The sequence below is a fragment of the Chenopodium quinoa genome, unplaced genomic scaffold (genome assembly GCF_001683475.1).
Source record: "Chenopodium quinoa cultivar QQ74 unplaced genomic scaffold, ASM168347v1, whole genome shotgun sequence".
NCBI classification, from domain to species: domain Eukaryota; kingdom Viridiplantae; phylum Streptophyta; class Magnoliopsida; order Caryophyllales; family Amaranthaceae; genus Chenopodium; species Chenopodium quinoa.
In genome coordinates, this window is record NW_018742738.1 from 11,408,921 (window position 1) to 11,423,051 (window position 14,131).

At 35.5% G+C, this 14,131-nt stretch overlaps 1 protein-coding gene across 2 annotated transcripts; it reads right to left on the minus strand.

Annotated features, from left to right (window-relative positions):
* Positions 1-10,304: 10,304 nt before the first annotated feature.
* Positions 10,305-14,031, minus strand: LOC110724250. 2 transcript variants are annotated; one of them, XM_021903664.1, is made up of 4 exons: positions 13,618-14,031; positions 11,988-12,800; positions 11,783-11,905; positions 10,305-11,657 (listed from the first exon to the last, which is right to left on the minus strand). In XM_021903664.1, the coding sequence occupies exons 2-4, from the start codon at positions 12,780-12,782 to the stop codon at positions 11,349-11,351; spliced, it is 1,227 nt and encodes a 408-aa protein (XP_021759356.1). In that variant the 5' UTR covers positions 12,783-12,800; positions 13,618-14,031; the 3' UTR covers positions 10,305-11,348. The 2 variants fall into 2 exon arrangements, with proteins under 2 accessions (XP_021759356.1, XP_021759355.1); XM_021903663.1 differs by having other exon boundaries at positions 11,747-11,905; positions 13,618-14,030.
* Positions 14,032-14,131: the final 100 nt, after the last annotated feature.

Here is a 14,131-nt window from a genome sequence, read left to right on the forward strand (position 1 = left end):
TATTAAAAGCCAGTCCATGAAAAATTATACGAGTATATGATTATATGAGTAATTTTTTTTATATAGATTTCCATTGAGATGCCCAAATTATGCAGAATTTCAACCCCAAAAATTATTCCATGCCCCCAAAGATATAGAAAATTTAGGCAAAAATTATTCCATGCCCCCAAATCATAAGAGTAATCATTTGAGCCATAATTCAAACACACTTCAAGCCCTAATTCAAGTCATAATTAGAGCCACAATTGGAACACAATTCGAGCCAAAATTCAAACATTATTCGAGCATAATTAATTCGATTTTTTTGTAATTTGAACATAATTGTACGAATAGAATTTTACCTGATTGTGGAGAAGAAGTGGCAAATTGGTGGATGAAGGCAGCGTGGTGGATGAAAAGCAGCGTGGTGGATGAAAGGCGCGTTTTAATATTTTAAACATTTATAAATAAAGAGAATAAAACAGTTAGGGGTTTTAATCTAGGAACAAACATCCACACTACGATAAAACGTCATTATTGAAATAAAACATCCTTACTAGAAGAAAACAACCATACTAGGCACAATCCATATATTACAAGCCTTTAACCTCCTACAATTCTACCCAAGCTTAACTAAATGGAGTATTAATATGCCTTTGTCGCGTATGTGTTGTAGTAATGATTATTTATGACATTTGAAAGGGGAATTACAAAAAAAAATAATTAAAAAATAAAAAGAAAAAAGAAAAAAAAGATCAAAAGCTTATACATATATATTATGCAAAAAGGTTATATTGGAGATATTTACAATTGTGATGATGAAGGGTATGTATAATGCAAAAGAAGTGTAGACATGAAAATTTTATTAGTGTGCTACATTAAAATTAAATAAATTAATTTGGGTTAATATCATGTTTATAACCCATTTTAATTATTTTTGCCCACCCAAATAAATAATTCGAATTAATCAAATACAATTCGGGTTATTAAACAAATCAAACGGACCAGGTTAAAAGACTTCCAAGTCATAAATTGGGCCAAGCCCAAACCTACTAAGTCCAACCCAAGAGTTCACATCTCTTATAAATACTCACTTTCTCCCTCATGGGAGAGCATCCAGAAATGATTATTCCTCAGAGCACATAAAACTCTCTTGGAATTCTCTCTGAAAATAGTCAACAAGCACATCAAATTCGTGCCGACTTGTTCAGATACACTCAAACACATTCAAACGGGATAAAGCTTCTTGAGACCTCGTTCGAGTGCATTCAAACAAAACCCTTGAGTTTAGGTTGACATAGTCATCCTACATTCAAACTTAGGTTGACGTCATCAAACGTCACCCTCCACTCAAACTCCAGTCGATGTCATCAAACGTCATCCAACAGGTGTCATACACGTGTCATCGTCAAGCTACGGAACAGAATCAGAGGACTTAGTTTTTATTATAAACTGTTACACATAGATTGTACCCTATTCAATTCAAATATTAATAAAAATTCATTTGTTAAATATTATTTTTAAACCCTTTTTTCATTTGAAATTATGACATTAAACTCAAACTCCTCTTATACCTTATCCCCTACTATATCTAACCCCTACTACATTACCCCTATTATATCTGTCAAGAATACAAAGTCACTCAAGCTCAAAAGGGAGTTCTCAGTGATGCGATATAAAACTCCCGAGATAACATAAACAGGTAGTAAATCCGTTTAATTTTGAATATTTTGCCATTGATCAAATGTGTCATTAAAGCAACAACTGCAGGAACGATTAGTGAACGAGTAGTGGATAGGGCTTGATTGTTAAACTCCATATATGTTAGAGCATATGCATATAACTTCTCTTAATAAGAGTTGGGACGTTTCACACATAATGTATCTTAAATATGATAACTCCTCTTTTAAAGAGTCATAATATTTAAGATACATTATATGTGAAATGTCTCAACTCTTATTAGGAGAAGTTATATGCTCTAACATATATGGCGTTTAATATATTTTATGTTGATTAAAGTTTGAATCTTTATTACTAATTATGAAATCTTTATTACTAATTTTGAGCTATTAAATTTGTATCCTATAAGTTAAGTTAAAGAAATCTTTTAATAGATATAAACTTTATATTGTTAAGCCATAAACTATATATTGTTAAGCCATAGACACTAATACACCAGCCCCTGCCCTTTCTCTACTTGCACACACTTGCCATCCTCCACGCCTTGATACCAGCTCCTCTACTTGCATTGACACCAACCCCCATCCCTGCCTACACACCAGCCACCTTTCCCTGTCACAGCCCTCACGAGCCTTCTGATTCCCATGTCTTTGTCAAGATTCAAACCCTTTTCATCTCTGACAACCTATTGAAATTGATCATACTTGTTGAATAGATTAAAAGGTGTTACTTATAAATATCCGCATAAAACATGAAAAAACATAAAACATTCCAACATTCAGAGTTTTTAGAGTACAAGCATTATCCAATAAAAATCCTCATCCAAATAAAATTACAAATACTAAATCGGAAGTCTGAGAAAGGGCAGCAAATTAATAATAGTAAGGCAGCAAGCAGCAGGGCCAACAGCTACTCTGTCGAAAGCCTTTATCATTATATTGTTGCAGTGATTCATTCGGCTGTAAATAAAAAAAAATCAGTCATTATTTTAGCATTCGTGATAGAAGTAAGGTTTAGAGCTCTAGTTGGTCCTATGATAGAAGACTATCCCTTTGGGTGGCTAGCATAGTGCAATAGGGGAAGGGTTCAACAATTGTAGGTATTCATTTAAAATTACTCATGAAAATTTGACGAAATTAATGCAAATTATACACGAAAATTTAACATATCAACAATCTAACATACCATTTTGTTGATTGAGGTAATGTTGACTCCTCACGGAAAGGATGATTTTAGGATCCGTGAGGCCAGCGAAATAGGGACCTCCAACGTTGTTGTTCCTCTGCAGCCACTCGATAGCGTCCTTCCCATCTTGGGGAGTAACCAGATCAGCATTAACGAGGCTGGTTATCCTGTTTATAGATGCTTGTGTTGGGTCTGGGTCTTGGTCAACATTATTTGTTTGAGCATTGATTTGTGCACCAGAGGAACTTGGCGAAGAATGCTTATTAGTTAACGAGTATAGTTGAGGGAAATCTGCAATATTACCGCAGCCTTGGCAAAAATCGCAGCCTTGCAAGGGCCAAAGGCATCGTTGATTTTGTCCTCTAAAACAGATGGCTGCAAAACAAATTCAAAGAAAAGAAGACAGTTCCAGATCAAAGACTCGAAAGTTCACTTGTTAGATCAAAGACAAGAGAAGAAAGAAAAAACAAGAGTAGGATAACCAATGGGAATATTTCACAACCAATGTGCTTATATGTCAAGACCTCATGAAACTATTCAAGAAGAGTTAAAGGTATATGACACCGTAGAGCCTGAAATTTATGGATAGCGGTCATAAAAATGCATTATTTTTTACGAATAAAATGGGGATAAAATTAAAGCAAGCTCAAAAAGTCTTTCAAAACAGCATCTGAGGCACATTCAGGAACCTCTCCTAACCATACCCTCCTTTCCCCATACATGACACTAATATGAGCAAGCCTATGAGCAACCCCATTCCTCTCTCTTCCCACATGAGAAACATCAAAATAAGCACAAGAATTGGCCCCAAAAACAGAATGTCTTTTACAATTAAACCAAAACTAGAAGAGTGATGCTTTTTCAGTTTCAAATGGTGAAAGAGCATCAGATTATCAATTTCCATAATCACCATTCTGAAGCCAGCATCAATTGCATAATCACCCTTCTGAAGCCAGTTTCCATAAAAATGCATTATTACTAACATTATAAGGTTCGATATGCCACACTCTTACTGTTCACACAATCCGAACATTATAACAAGCTTGAAAGAATTCTAACCTCAAGCCTAAAATCTTATTTTATTTCTGCTTAACTGAAAACCCATGTTTTATAACATAAATTATGAAAGTTTGAAATTAAAAATTCTGCTTAACTCAAAAGTTTTATGAATAATCCTATGTTAAAATTCAAACAACAAAAAATTTTAAACTCAATAATCTTGAAGTAAAATGCATCACATTAAGAACTAGCAGCAATAACACTTACCCTAGATCTAACAATAGCTCTCAGCGTCTTGGCCCTGTAAAAGACTTCATGACTCATAAGTACTCTACTCAGATGTCGGGCACAATCTACATTCAATGATCGGGTCATCTCCTCCCAAATTTCCCTGCTGTTAAAACGAATAGGGACTCCATGGAAGAGACCACCTTGTGCTTTCCTTATTTCAATTAGATAGTCCAATATCTTTTTATCGATGGGATCATCCTTCACCATGCATCAAACAAAATTTCGTTGTAAATAATTTAGCAAAAGAGAAAAGACAATAAAATTATAATCCTTCTTAGACAGAATTTGCAATACAAAAACGAATAAAACAATTAAATAATTTATCAAAACACAGAAAGGAAGACAAAATCTCACTCACCGCCATTGCTTCCTCCGATTCTTCTTCCTCTAACAAGTCTTCTTCTTCCTCTAACAGGTCTTCTTCTTCCTCTGAAGAAGGAACCTCAGTTAGCTTTTTATCTCTCGGTCGCTTGTTCCCAATTATTTTGGGTTTAGAGACCGAAGTATGCTCAATAAATCCCTCAAAGACTTTGGTTTTCTTTTCCTCAAGCATACTTCTGTGAGAGGAGTAGATAGTAAATGAATGTACTAGTAAAGCAAAATCCCCTCAATCACATCGAAATTAGGCGTGTAAGACATAGGTTCCCAATTAGTTTTCGCCTCAATATCGAGGAGGAGGGAAGAGAAATGACAAAGAATCGCAGCAGCTTTAGCACCGTGACGAGACAATTCCATGGCTGAATAATGGCACCATTGAATTGGGAAAGGGTGTGTAGTTGAAATCTGTCGGTTGAATTAAACTGGGCCTTTTTTTTGAGGAAAATTAAATCGGGCCTCTTTTTTTTTGAGGAAAATTAAATTGGGCCTAAACGCGCCGGAATTTTGTCACCTTTAAGAGGTGGCCAGTGAAGCGGGTTGGACCCAACCCGTCTGGTGGGTCATCTTGGTCTGATCCGGATCCAACTCGGCACACCCGACACAGCCCGACTAAGAAGATGTGCGTGTCATGGGTTAAAAAGATTAAGTCCAGCCCATATCGACTCAACCCATTTTGACCCATGCAATATTTGTGAAACTTCCTAAAATAGTAATCGTTGCAATATTTGTGGAGCGGCAAAAAAAGAAAAACTACACGTGTTGACTAGAGTACATTGACATATATTGTGTTTGGGTACTATAATGGGTAGGGCCCATTATAGCCAAGGGTAAAGCTACCCTCATAAGGCCAAAAGGCCAAAAAGACCCAAATAAGTCTCTTATGCTACAATGGCCCACATGTATGCTACTAAGGCCCAAAAATCCATTCAAACACCACTATATATACCCTACTTAGGGGCTAGGGGTGATTATGATACAACACTACTCGTGAGCTACTCGAGACCGACTCGGTCAAAACTCGGTCAATGCTCGGCTCGTTTGAGCTCGGCCCGAGCTCGAGATCGACTCGGGATGGTAACGAGTCCAGCCGAGCCGAGCGGTGGTCGGAAATGGTGGTTGAATTACGGTGGTGGTGGGTATTAACCTAAGTATGTTTCCTTAGTAAAGACACATATGGCATTGGGTTAGCAGATTAAATTTGTCCAACTTTACAAGGATGAATTTCTTCTTCAATAGCAGTTAGAGATCTTCCGATTTTTTTTTCTTTTTTTTTTATGAACAAGCTCTATTTGTTTGAGGGAAGCTTATAGAGAAAGCTTTATAAAGCTAGTTGATTTTTCAATTTCTCCCGCCAAAGAAAGTTAATTATGGTTTTTACCTTCCCAATGCAGTTTCAGTTAACCGGTTAGAACAATTATGTCTTTGATGACTTGAGAAATTATAACATATCAAGTCTCGTGTTGTTATTGTTCTTCTTTGACTTATTATTATTATTTTTGTTATTGTTGTTGATATTATCAATAATATAAGTGTTATTAATGTTGTGGTCGCTTTATGCGTATTTTATTTGATCCTTATTTCTTTTCGTCTCTTGGATTTTTGGGTTAACTATGTTCTTTTCGTCACATTATGACTATATTCTTTGGTTTGCACAACTCATAATGGTTATATCTATGTTATGTCGGGAGTTTTAGATGGCATGACTGGGAACTCCCTTTTGAGCTTGAGCGATGATACATTAAAAACGTACAAGAGTTACTTGATTATCCGGATATCTAGATAATCAACTATAACTTATAGTTGATTATCCGGATAATTATAACTTATAGTTGATTATCCGGATACCCATATAATCAATTATTGATTATCCGAAAAATCAAATATTAGTTATATGATCTATATAATTTGTATCAGATAACTTATGTTAAAAAAAATCTATATAATTTGTATCAGATATCTTATGTTAAAAAAAAAAAGAACAAATTTATATATAAAGTACTCTACAATATTTATTAAATGGTTTTTTTGGTTTGCACAACTCATAAACAAGAGTTACTTGATTATCTGGATATCCGGATAATTAACTATAACTTATAGTTGATTATCCGAATAACTATAAATTATTATTGATTATCCGGAGAACTGTAATTCAGAGACAGCCGACACCGAAATTATTAAATTATTTGATACAAAATGTTAAAATCCATGTTTGTTTTCCAGAATTATGCATGAATTTCGTTCAATTCGTATTTTATGTATAGAGCTTTTACTAATATGTTGATCATCCTAATTACGTGTTTAGTGAATCTAATTGGTTATATTTGCTTAAATAATTTACAATTTTATTTAACTAGTTCAAGTATTCATTAACTAGTTAAAGCTTCATACTTTAATCAACATAAAATATATTAAACGTCATATATGTTAGAGCATATAACTTATTTTAATTAAAAGTTGGGACGTTTCACACGTAATGTATCTTAAATATGATAACTCCTCTTTTAAAGAGTTATATGTTTTCAAGAATAAGTTAACATCTCTTATTTAGAGGTGTCATTATGTTTCCATGCTCTATAAATATGCTTATGCATATGTTGGATGGGAGTAAGTGAATCAGATGGTTTCTGAAATGTTTACATTAGATCCATACTACACACTGTTGTGATTGTCTTGTTGTATCTCCTAAGTAATTTTGTGTCCTTAGTTGCTTGACGCTGCAAGTTATTGAAATAAGCTGGAACAGTGATGACAACTTCCTTGACATTCATACCAAGATGATCATTGTAGATATCTGTTCAGCAGAAAATTCTTTTTATGACTCGTGCTCGATTTGAAAGGTTAAACTTGGACTTATTTAAGAAGTGTGGATAATCAATTATTAGTGGAACAAGTTAACCGTACTTCTAACATGGACAAAAACAAACCCAGAAAATGATGAGAGTTTCGGTAGATGATTTTGTAAAAAAAGTGAGGAAAGATGATTTTGTATAAAAGTGAGGAAAGAATGGTGTAAAATATTGAGGGAAACAAATGAATTAAAACGCAGAAGAAAGGTTTTCTAGGATAGTAAATAGTTATATTTGGAAGATATTAAGGGTAACAAATTCAGAAGTCGTATTTCTTTTGATAGATTTAAACCCAACAAATTGCATGTTTTGAAGTTGTTTGTAAGTCCTCTTTACTTCTTTTTTTTGGAGTTGGATTAAATGATTAATTTATGTTGTCATGTTTTTAATGAGTTATACTAGTATATACTTATATTTGTGTGAGTTTGATTAATCTATTTTTTCATGTGTTTAATGGAGTATTATATTTGTGTTGGGGGTTTTGCATTTTTGCCTTTTTTGGTGTCAAATTTTCATGGGTGTTGATTATCCGGATATCCGGATGATCAATTATACGTTATAGTTGATTAGTACAATAGACGTTGCTATGTTATACTGTAGTTTTTACAATGCTCAGTGTGACACACTCACTCTTTAACTTCCATTTTTACATATTCAAATCCTCTGGGTTTCTCCCAAAATAGCCAAAAAAAAAATTACAATAATCTTCTCTTTTTTTACATTTTTTTCTGGGTTTAATCTTTTGAAGAAAATGGAGGGTAAAAAGAGGAAATTTCAAAATATTCATAAATTCGATGTGCGTGTCGTGGGTTAAAAAGATTAAGTCCAGCCCATATCGACTCAACCCATTTTGACCCATGCAATATTTGTGAAACTTCCTAAAATAGTAATTGTTGCAATATTTGTGGAGCGGCAAAAAAAGAAAAACTACACGTGTTGACTAGAGTACATTGACATATATTGTGTTTGGGTACTATAATGGGTAGGGCCCATTATAGCCAAGGGTAAAGCTACCCTCATAAGGCCAAAAAGACCCAAATAAGTCACTTATGCTACAATGGCCCACATGTATGCTACTAAGGCCCAAAAGTCCATTCAAACACCACTATATATACCCTACTTAAGGCTAGGGGTGATTATGATACAACACTACTCGTGAGCTACTCGAGACCGACTCGGTCAAAAATCGGTCAAAGCTCGGCTCGTTTGAGCTCGGCCCGAGCTCGAGATCGACTCGGGATGGTAACGAGTCGAGCCGAGCAGCAATAAACTCGACTCGATAAACTCGCGAGACCCGATATATATATATATATATATATAATCCAAATATTATTTAAATAAAAGAAGAGTCAAATAAATGTAAACTTTTTTTTTGAATAGAAATAAATGTAAACTCATTCTAATATTACTACTACACTACTACTCCGTATCTAACATTCTATTTCTCAAAAAAATCTAACATTAACTAATTGAAAAAAAAGAAGAAAACCTGATAGGCTCTCCCATATTGTATAGCCGCCCCCCACCCATATTCTTTCTCTCTCCTCATATCTTTTCCCCTATTCTCTACCTCTCTCTTCTCCTCATTTCTTCTGCTATTTTGGTCCTTTTTCTTGCTCTTCTCCTCGTTTCATTTAATCTGCATAATATTGGTGGGTTTACAATAAAACATTGCTCTTCTCTTTGTTTTTAAAGTTGACTTTGACCATGAAAACTCTAGATCTAGAGTTTTCATGGTCGAATTTAGCCTTATAAAACTAAATTCGAGGTTCTTTAAGATATGTTCTCATATTTTTAAACTGGTTTTTAAATTTCTTATGTTTATTTAAAAAAAAAATAGGTTCTTGGCGATTAGATTGTTGTGGACTTGTGTTTGTTGCTGATTTGAGTTACATGACTTTTTTTTTCTATTTTTTACGGCGGTGGTCGGAAATGGTGGTTGAATTACGGTGGTGGTGGGTGGTGGTGGTCTGGGTACAGGTTTGGGTTAATTTGGGGTTTGGGGTGCAGCCCGTGCAGGTTAGGATTAGTATCATTTCTTATTAATTGTTTTGCCAATTTGTTGATTTTTTAGTTAACCTAAGTATGTTTCCTTAGTAAAGACACAGATGGCATTGGGTTAGCAGATTAAATTCGTCCAACTTTACAAGGATGAATTTCTTCTTCAATAGCAGTTAAAGATCTTCCGATTTTTTTTTTCTTTTTTTTTTTATGAACAAGCTTTGTTTGTTTGAGGGAAGCTTATAGAGAAAGCTTTATAAAGCTAGTTGATTTTTCAATTTCTCCCGCCAAAGAAATTTAATTATGGTTTTTACCTTCCCAATGCAGTCTCAGTTAACCGGTTAGAACAATTATGTCTTTGATGACTTGAGAAATTATAACATATCAAGTCTCGTGTTGTTATTGTTCTTCTTTGACTTATTATTATTATTATTGTTATTGTTGTTGATATTATCAATAATATAAGTGTTATTAATGTTGTGGTCGCTTTATGCTCCCCCAAGCACGCCTGATCTCCCGCGCGCGCGCCACACTGCCTTGGTGCTGGGTCAGTAGGCAGAGATTTTCATCAAGCTTCCTTGAGTATTTCTAGCAGCCAACTCTTACCACACACCCCTGGCGCGAGCGCGCCAGCCTAGGGGTGGTCTTGGAACGCCTTAAAACTCACTCTTTGCTTCCAAATGCAACTCCTCGCTTCCTCTTCCAAGTTTTAATGCCCTCCTAGTTTGTCTAAGCTCACAATAATCCTTGAAAACTCGTCCTAAACCTGCGAAATAACATTAAAAGCATCACAAGTAACAAGGTTTGGGGAAAAATAAAAGAAAAACAAGAAAACTACGGGAAATCAAGGAAAACTAGAAAATAACCTAAACTAGGGAGAAATAAGGGAAAAAGAGTAATATAAAATTATACTATAGTTTTATTTTTTTTTCTTTTTTTTTTTTTACTGGAAAACAACAAGAACAACTAAACAGAAACAGCAGAGTCCGAGATTACAAAACAAAGAGCTTCTTGAGGAAACTCCTCAAACCAAACTCTCAACTCCCCTATCTGCTTACTAAGGTGAGCAAGGCAGTGGGCTACCTTGTTTCCCCTCCTGCCAATATGAGAAAAGCTAAAAAACTCACACTTCTTAGCTAACTCCATAATATCACTAACCACAAGGCCAAAAGTATTAGCTTCACACTTCCCTTGCTCAAGATGTTTAAAGAGTTTAAGATTATCAGTTTCAAGAACAAACCGAGAAAGGCCAGCTTCTAAAGCAATGTTTAAAGTATGTCTTGCAGCAAGCGCTTCAGCAACTTCCACCTTGCCACTTCCCTGCACAATTATACACGTTGCTGCCATAATGTCCCCCAAGCAGTCACGTATGGCGCCACCCAAACCAAACCTGCCATCATCAAAAATTGCAGCATTTGTATTAATTTTATATAAGCCCATTGCAGGGGCATGCCAAATATGAGAAGTACAGGCAGGAGAGCAGTGATCAGAGGCAGCAGCTTCTTTGGCTTTCTCATATTCTCCAACTACACTAACTGCCTTCCCTATAATCTCCCTATCCAACAACCTTTTTTTTTTTTTATCAAAACCCAAGCATTTCTTTTTAGCCATAGTCCCCACAATAATGACCAAATTAGACTCCACCATGAATCATCCTTGTAAAATTTCCACAGAGCAAAACACCAATTTTTACAGGAAAGATCATCACAATTACTGACATCAAGTCTAATGGGAGAGGCATACCAGAAATATCGAGCTTCCCTGCACTTGAAGAAAGCATGAGAGGGAGTTTCAGAAGCATCTCCGCACATTGGGCAAATTTCAAAAATAGCAATTTCAGAAATTAAAATTACTAAAACACCACCATTACAGTAATATTTAGAACAAAATATGTATTCTTTACTCTAAACCTATTATCATTTATAGCCATAAATCATAATAAGCACCTAATAATAATAATAGAAGTTCTCCTTAACATGAGTAAGATAGCTATGAAATGTCAGCACCCTCAGCAAGCTCCCCTTGGCCCCTACCTCGGCTCGCTGCCGCTGTTGCCGCTGCCTCCACAGCCTTCTGACTTGGTACTCTATATCTGCATGACCTCCGCAGCTGCTGCTCTTCTGGTTGTGGCTCTTCCGGCTGCGGCTCTTCCAGCTGCTGCTCTTCCGGCTGCGGCTCTTCCGGATGATCGAGGTTCATGCCCTCAAAAGAGGAGACCAAAGGGTCCAACATTGGAGGTTGAGGTTGAGGTTGAGATGTGGGCAATACCTCCTTCGAGACAGGCATTGAAACCGGAGTCTGAAAAGATGACCAGAGGAGTCAAATATACATGATATGTAGTTAAGTACACAACACAAACAAGGAATAGCATGCACTCTTGAAGTTACCTCATTCTCCACCGGAACTTCATTCTCCACCGGAACCTCATTCTCCACCGGAACTTCATTCTCCACAGGATCTTCATTTTCCACCGGAGGTGGCATCAACAAGGGAGCAAGACCTATTTGATTCAGAGACACAGGTTCGCATATGTGGCAGGGTAATATCTGAAAAAAGAAGACAAACAGTTAGTGGCTTTTAAGTAGTCAACTAATACAAAATATTCAAAATATTCAACTTCAAACTTACTTGATCAGCAGTTAGGGCTTTGAGATTATAAACTTTAGCCCTTTTAGAATGGTACTTCTCGAGTAGAAGACTGTAATGACTTTGTATCGCAGGCTGAATGCACGGAATTCTTTCAAAAACGATAACGTCCAACACGGGTGAACATCCATTGAAAACACGTTGTTTTCCCGGTTCAGCCAAAGTAGATTTGGACTCCATCAAACCTTTTTTTATATGACCAAGTACAATTTCAGGCCAATTCAAAGAATTAACCGTCTTTAAATCATCAACTAATTTAAACCATTTTGAATTAACTGCTTGGTACAAGGTCTTAGGGCAAAGAAACTGGTCGATGATAAACAAGGTGAATCGTTTTTGAAAGATCACCTCATCGTCCTTTGTTTTAATCTCCATATCAACCATACTCTTCCTAAGATCAGAGGTCAACAGGACATCCCCATATCGACTTTTCTCAAAATGGGGGATGTAAGTAGGCAAATCAGAATAGTTTTCCAATATAGAGGGATCAATCACGATCCCGGAATCTGCAATACCAAGGGCTGCTGCTACATCATGGCTGCATATTTGCATTGTCGTAGATGGGTTGAAGACAAATTTTGTCCCATCAAACACACTACAGAGCTCGAGTACTAGAGGCCCACTAGCCTCTCGGTCATTTTTTAGATTTATCAAGTTCGTAAAAATGGAAGAACTTAATAAATCTGTTTTGTTTTTTTCCCTCAAATCCTGAAGTAGGTCAACAATTTTTCTAAGGTTAGTAGCACATTTCATTTTCTGACGAACACGAGTACTCATGTTGATGACGAATTATACCTAACAATAACAGTTAGACTCAAATTAGAAATAAGGCTTCTAAAAACATAGTAAATAAAGGCTTCTTAAAACATAGTAAATAACAACTTCAAGTAAAACCAAGTATCCCTTTGATGCTCTAACTGCCAATCAATTACATTTACTAGTAAGCCAACATCACTACTAACATCCTGCAAGTCTCAGACCAACAATTCAAGAAATCAGTCAGACCAACAATTCAAGAAATCCCACATTTGGGCACATTAATTCATAAGCATAATCAAGCATCTAAACAAGCAAATTTGATTAAAAATCCAACCAAAAATTCGTGCATATTTTAGGACAAAAAAGGCCAATTTGGGGCAATTTAAACTCGAATTGAAGTTCAAACATAAGAATACATCATAATCAAGAAAACCTAAGCACAACCAAAATGCTGATCATCTTGATTATCAAGAAAAACTACTTAAATTCCTTAAATTTCTACTTAAACTAAGCACAACCAATATGTTGATCATCTTGATCATACACACTTAAATTCCTAATTCTCTTTTTAATTCATCAATTAAATACAAGAACTAATAGAATAACATATAAATGATGGAAAAGTGGTAGGATGCGGTGGTGGTCCGACGTCAAAGGCATGGAGCAGCGAAAATTGAGAAAAATAAAGAAAGAAAATGATGGAAACCACATAAATCAAAAGCATAAAAATTTAGCAATTGATCATGCCAAACACACACTTAAATTCCTAATTCCAGCAAACATATATATAATTTTATATTAAAAAATCATTTTAAAAAAAGAGAAACAAAAGGAGAAGTGAAAGGAGAAACACCTCTGAAAAGCGGTGATGGTCCGGTGTCGGAGGCTTGGAGCAAGAGCAACACTGACCTTTGATTGGGGGATTAAGGGCGACGGAAAAGCAAAAGAGCGACCTTCAAGCTTCAACCGTTGTATTCGAAAATGTTAGTGAGGATTTCAACTTAAAATTTAAAAATGAAAATTGGTTATTTATTTATTTTTATTATTTTTTTTATCTTGGTGGGTTGTGTTGGGTCACTTTACTTTGGCCTGAAATTGTACTTGGTCATATAAAAAAAGGTTTGATGGAGTCCAAAGCTACTTTGGCTGAACCGGGAAAACAACGTGTTTTCAATGGTTGTTCACCCGTGTTGGACGTTATCGTTTTTGAAAGAATTCCGTGCATTCAGCCTGCGATACAAAGTCATTACAGTTTTCTACTCGAGAAGTACCATTCTAAAAGGGCTGAAGTTTATAATCTCAAAGCCCTAACTGCTGATCAAGTAAGTTTGAAGTTGAATATTTTGAATATTTTGTATTAGTTGACT

Excerpts from the sequence above, each read along its gene's own strand:
- LOC110724250 (XM_021903663.1), bottom strand. The coding sequence starts at position 12,782 with ATGAGTACTCGTGTTCGTCAGAAAATGAAATGTGCTACTAACCTTAGA. Across the intron at positions 11,906-11,987 it reads AAGCCCTAACTGCTGATCAA|ATATTACCCTGCCACATATG; the intron begins GTAAGTTTGAAG and ends TTCTTTTTTCAG. Across the intron at positions 11,658-11,746 it reads AAGTTCCGGTGGAGAATGAG|ACTCCGGTTTCAATGCCTGT; the intron begins GTAACTTCAAGA and ends TCATCTTTTCAG.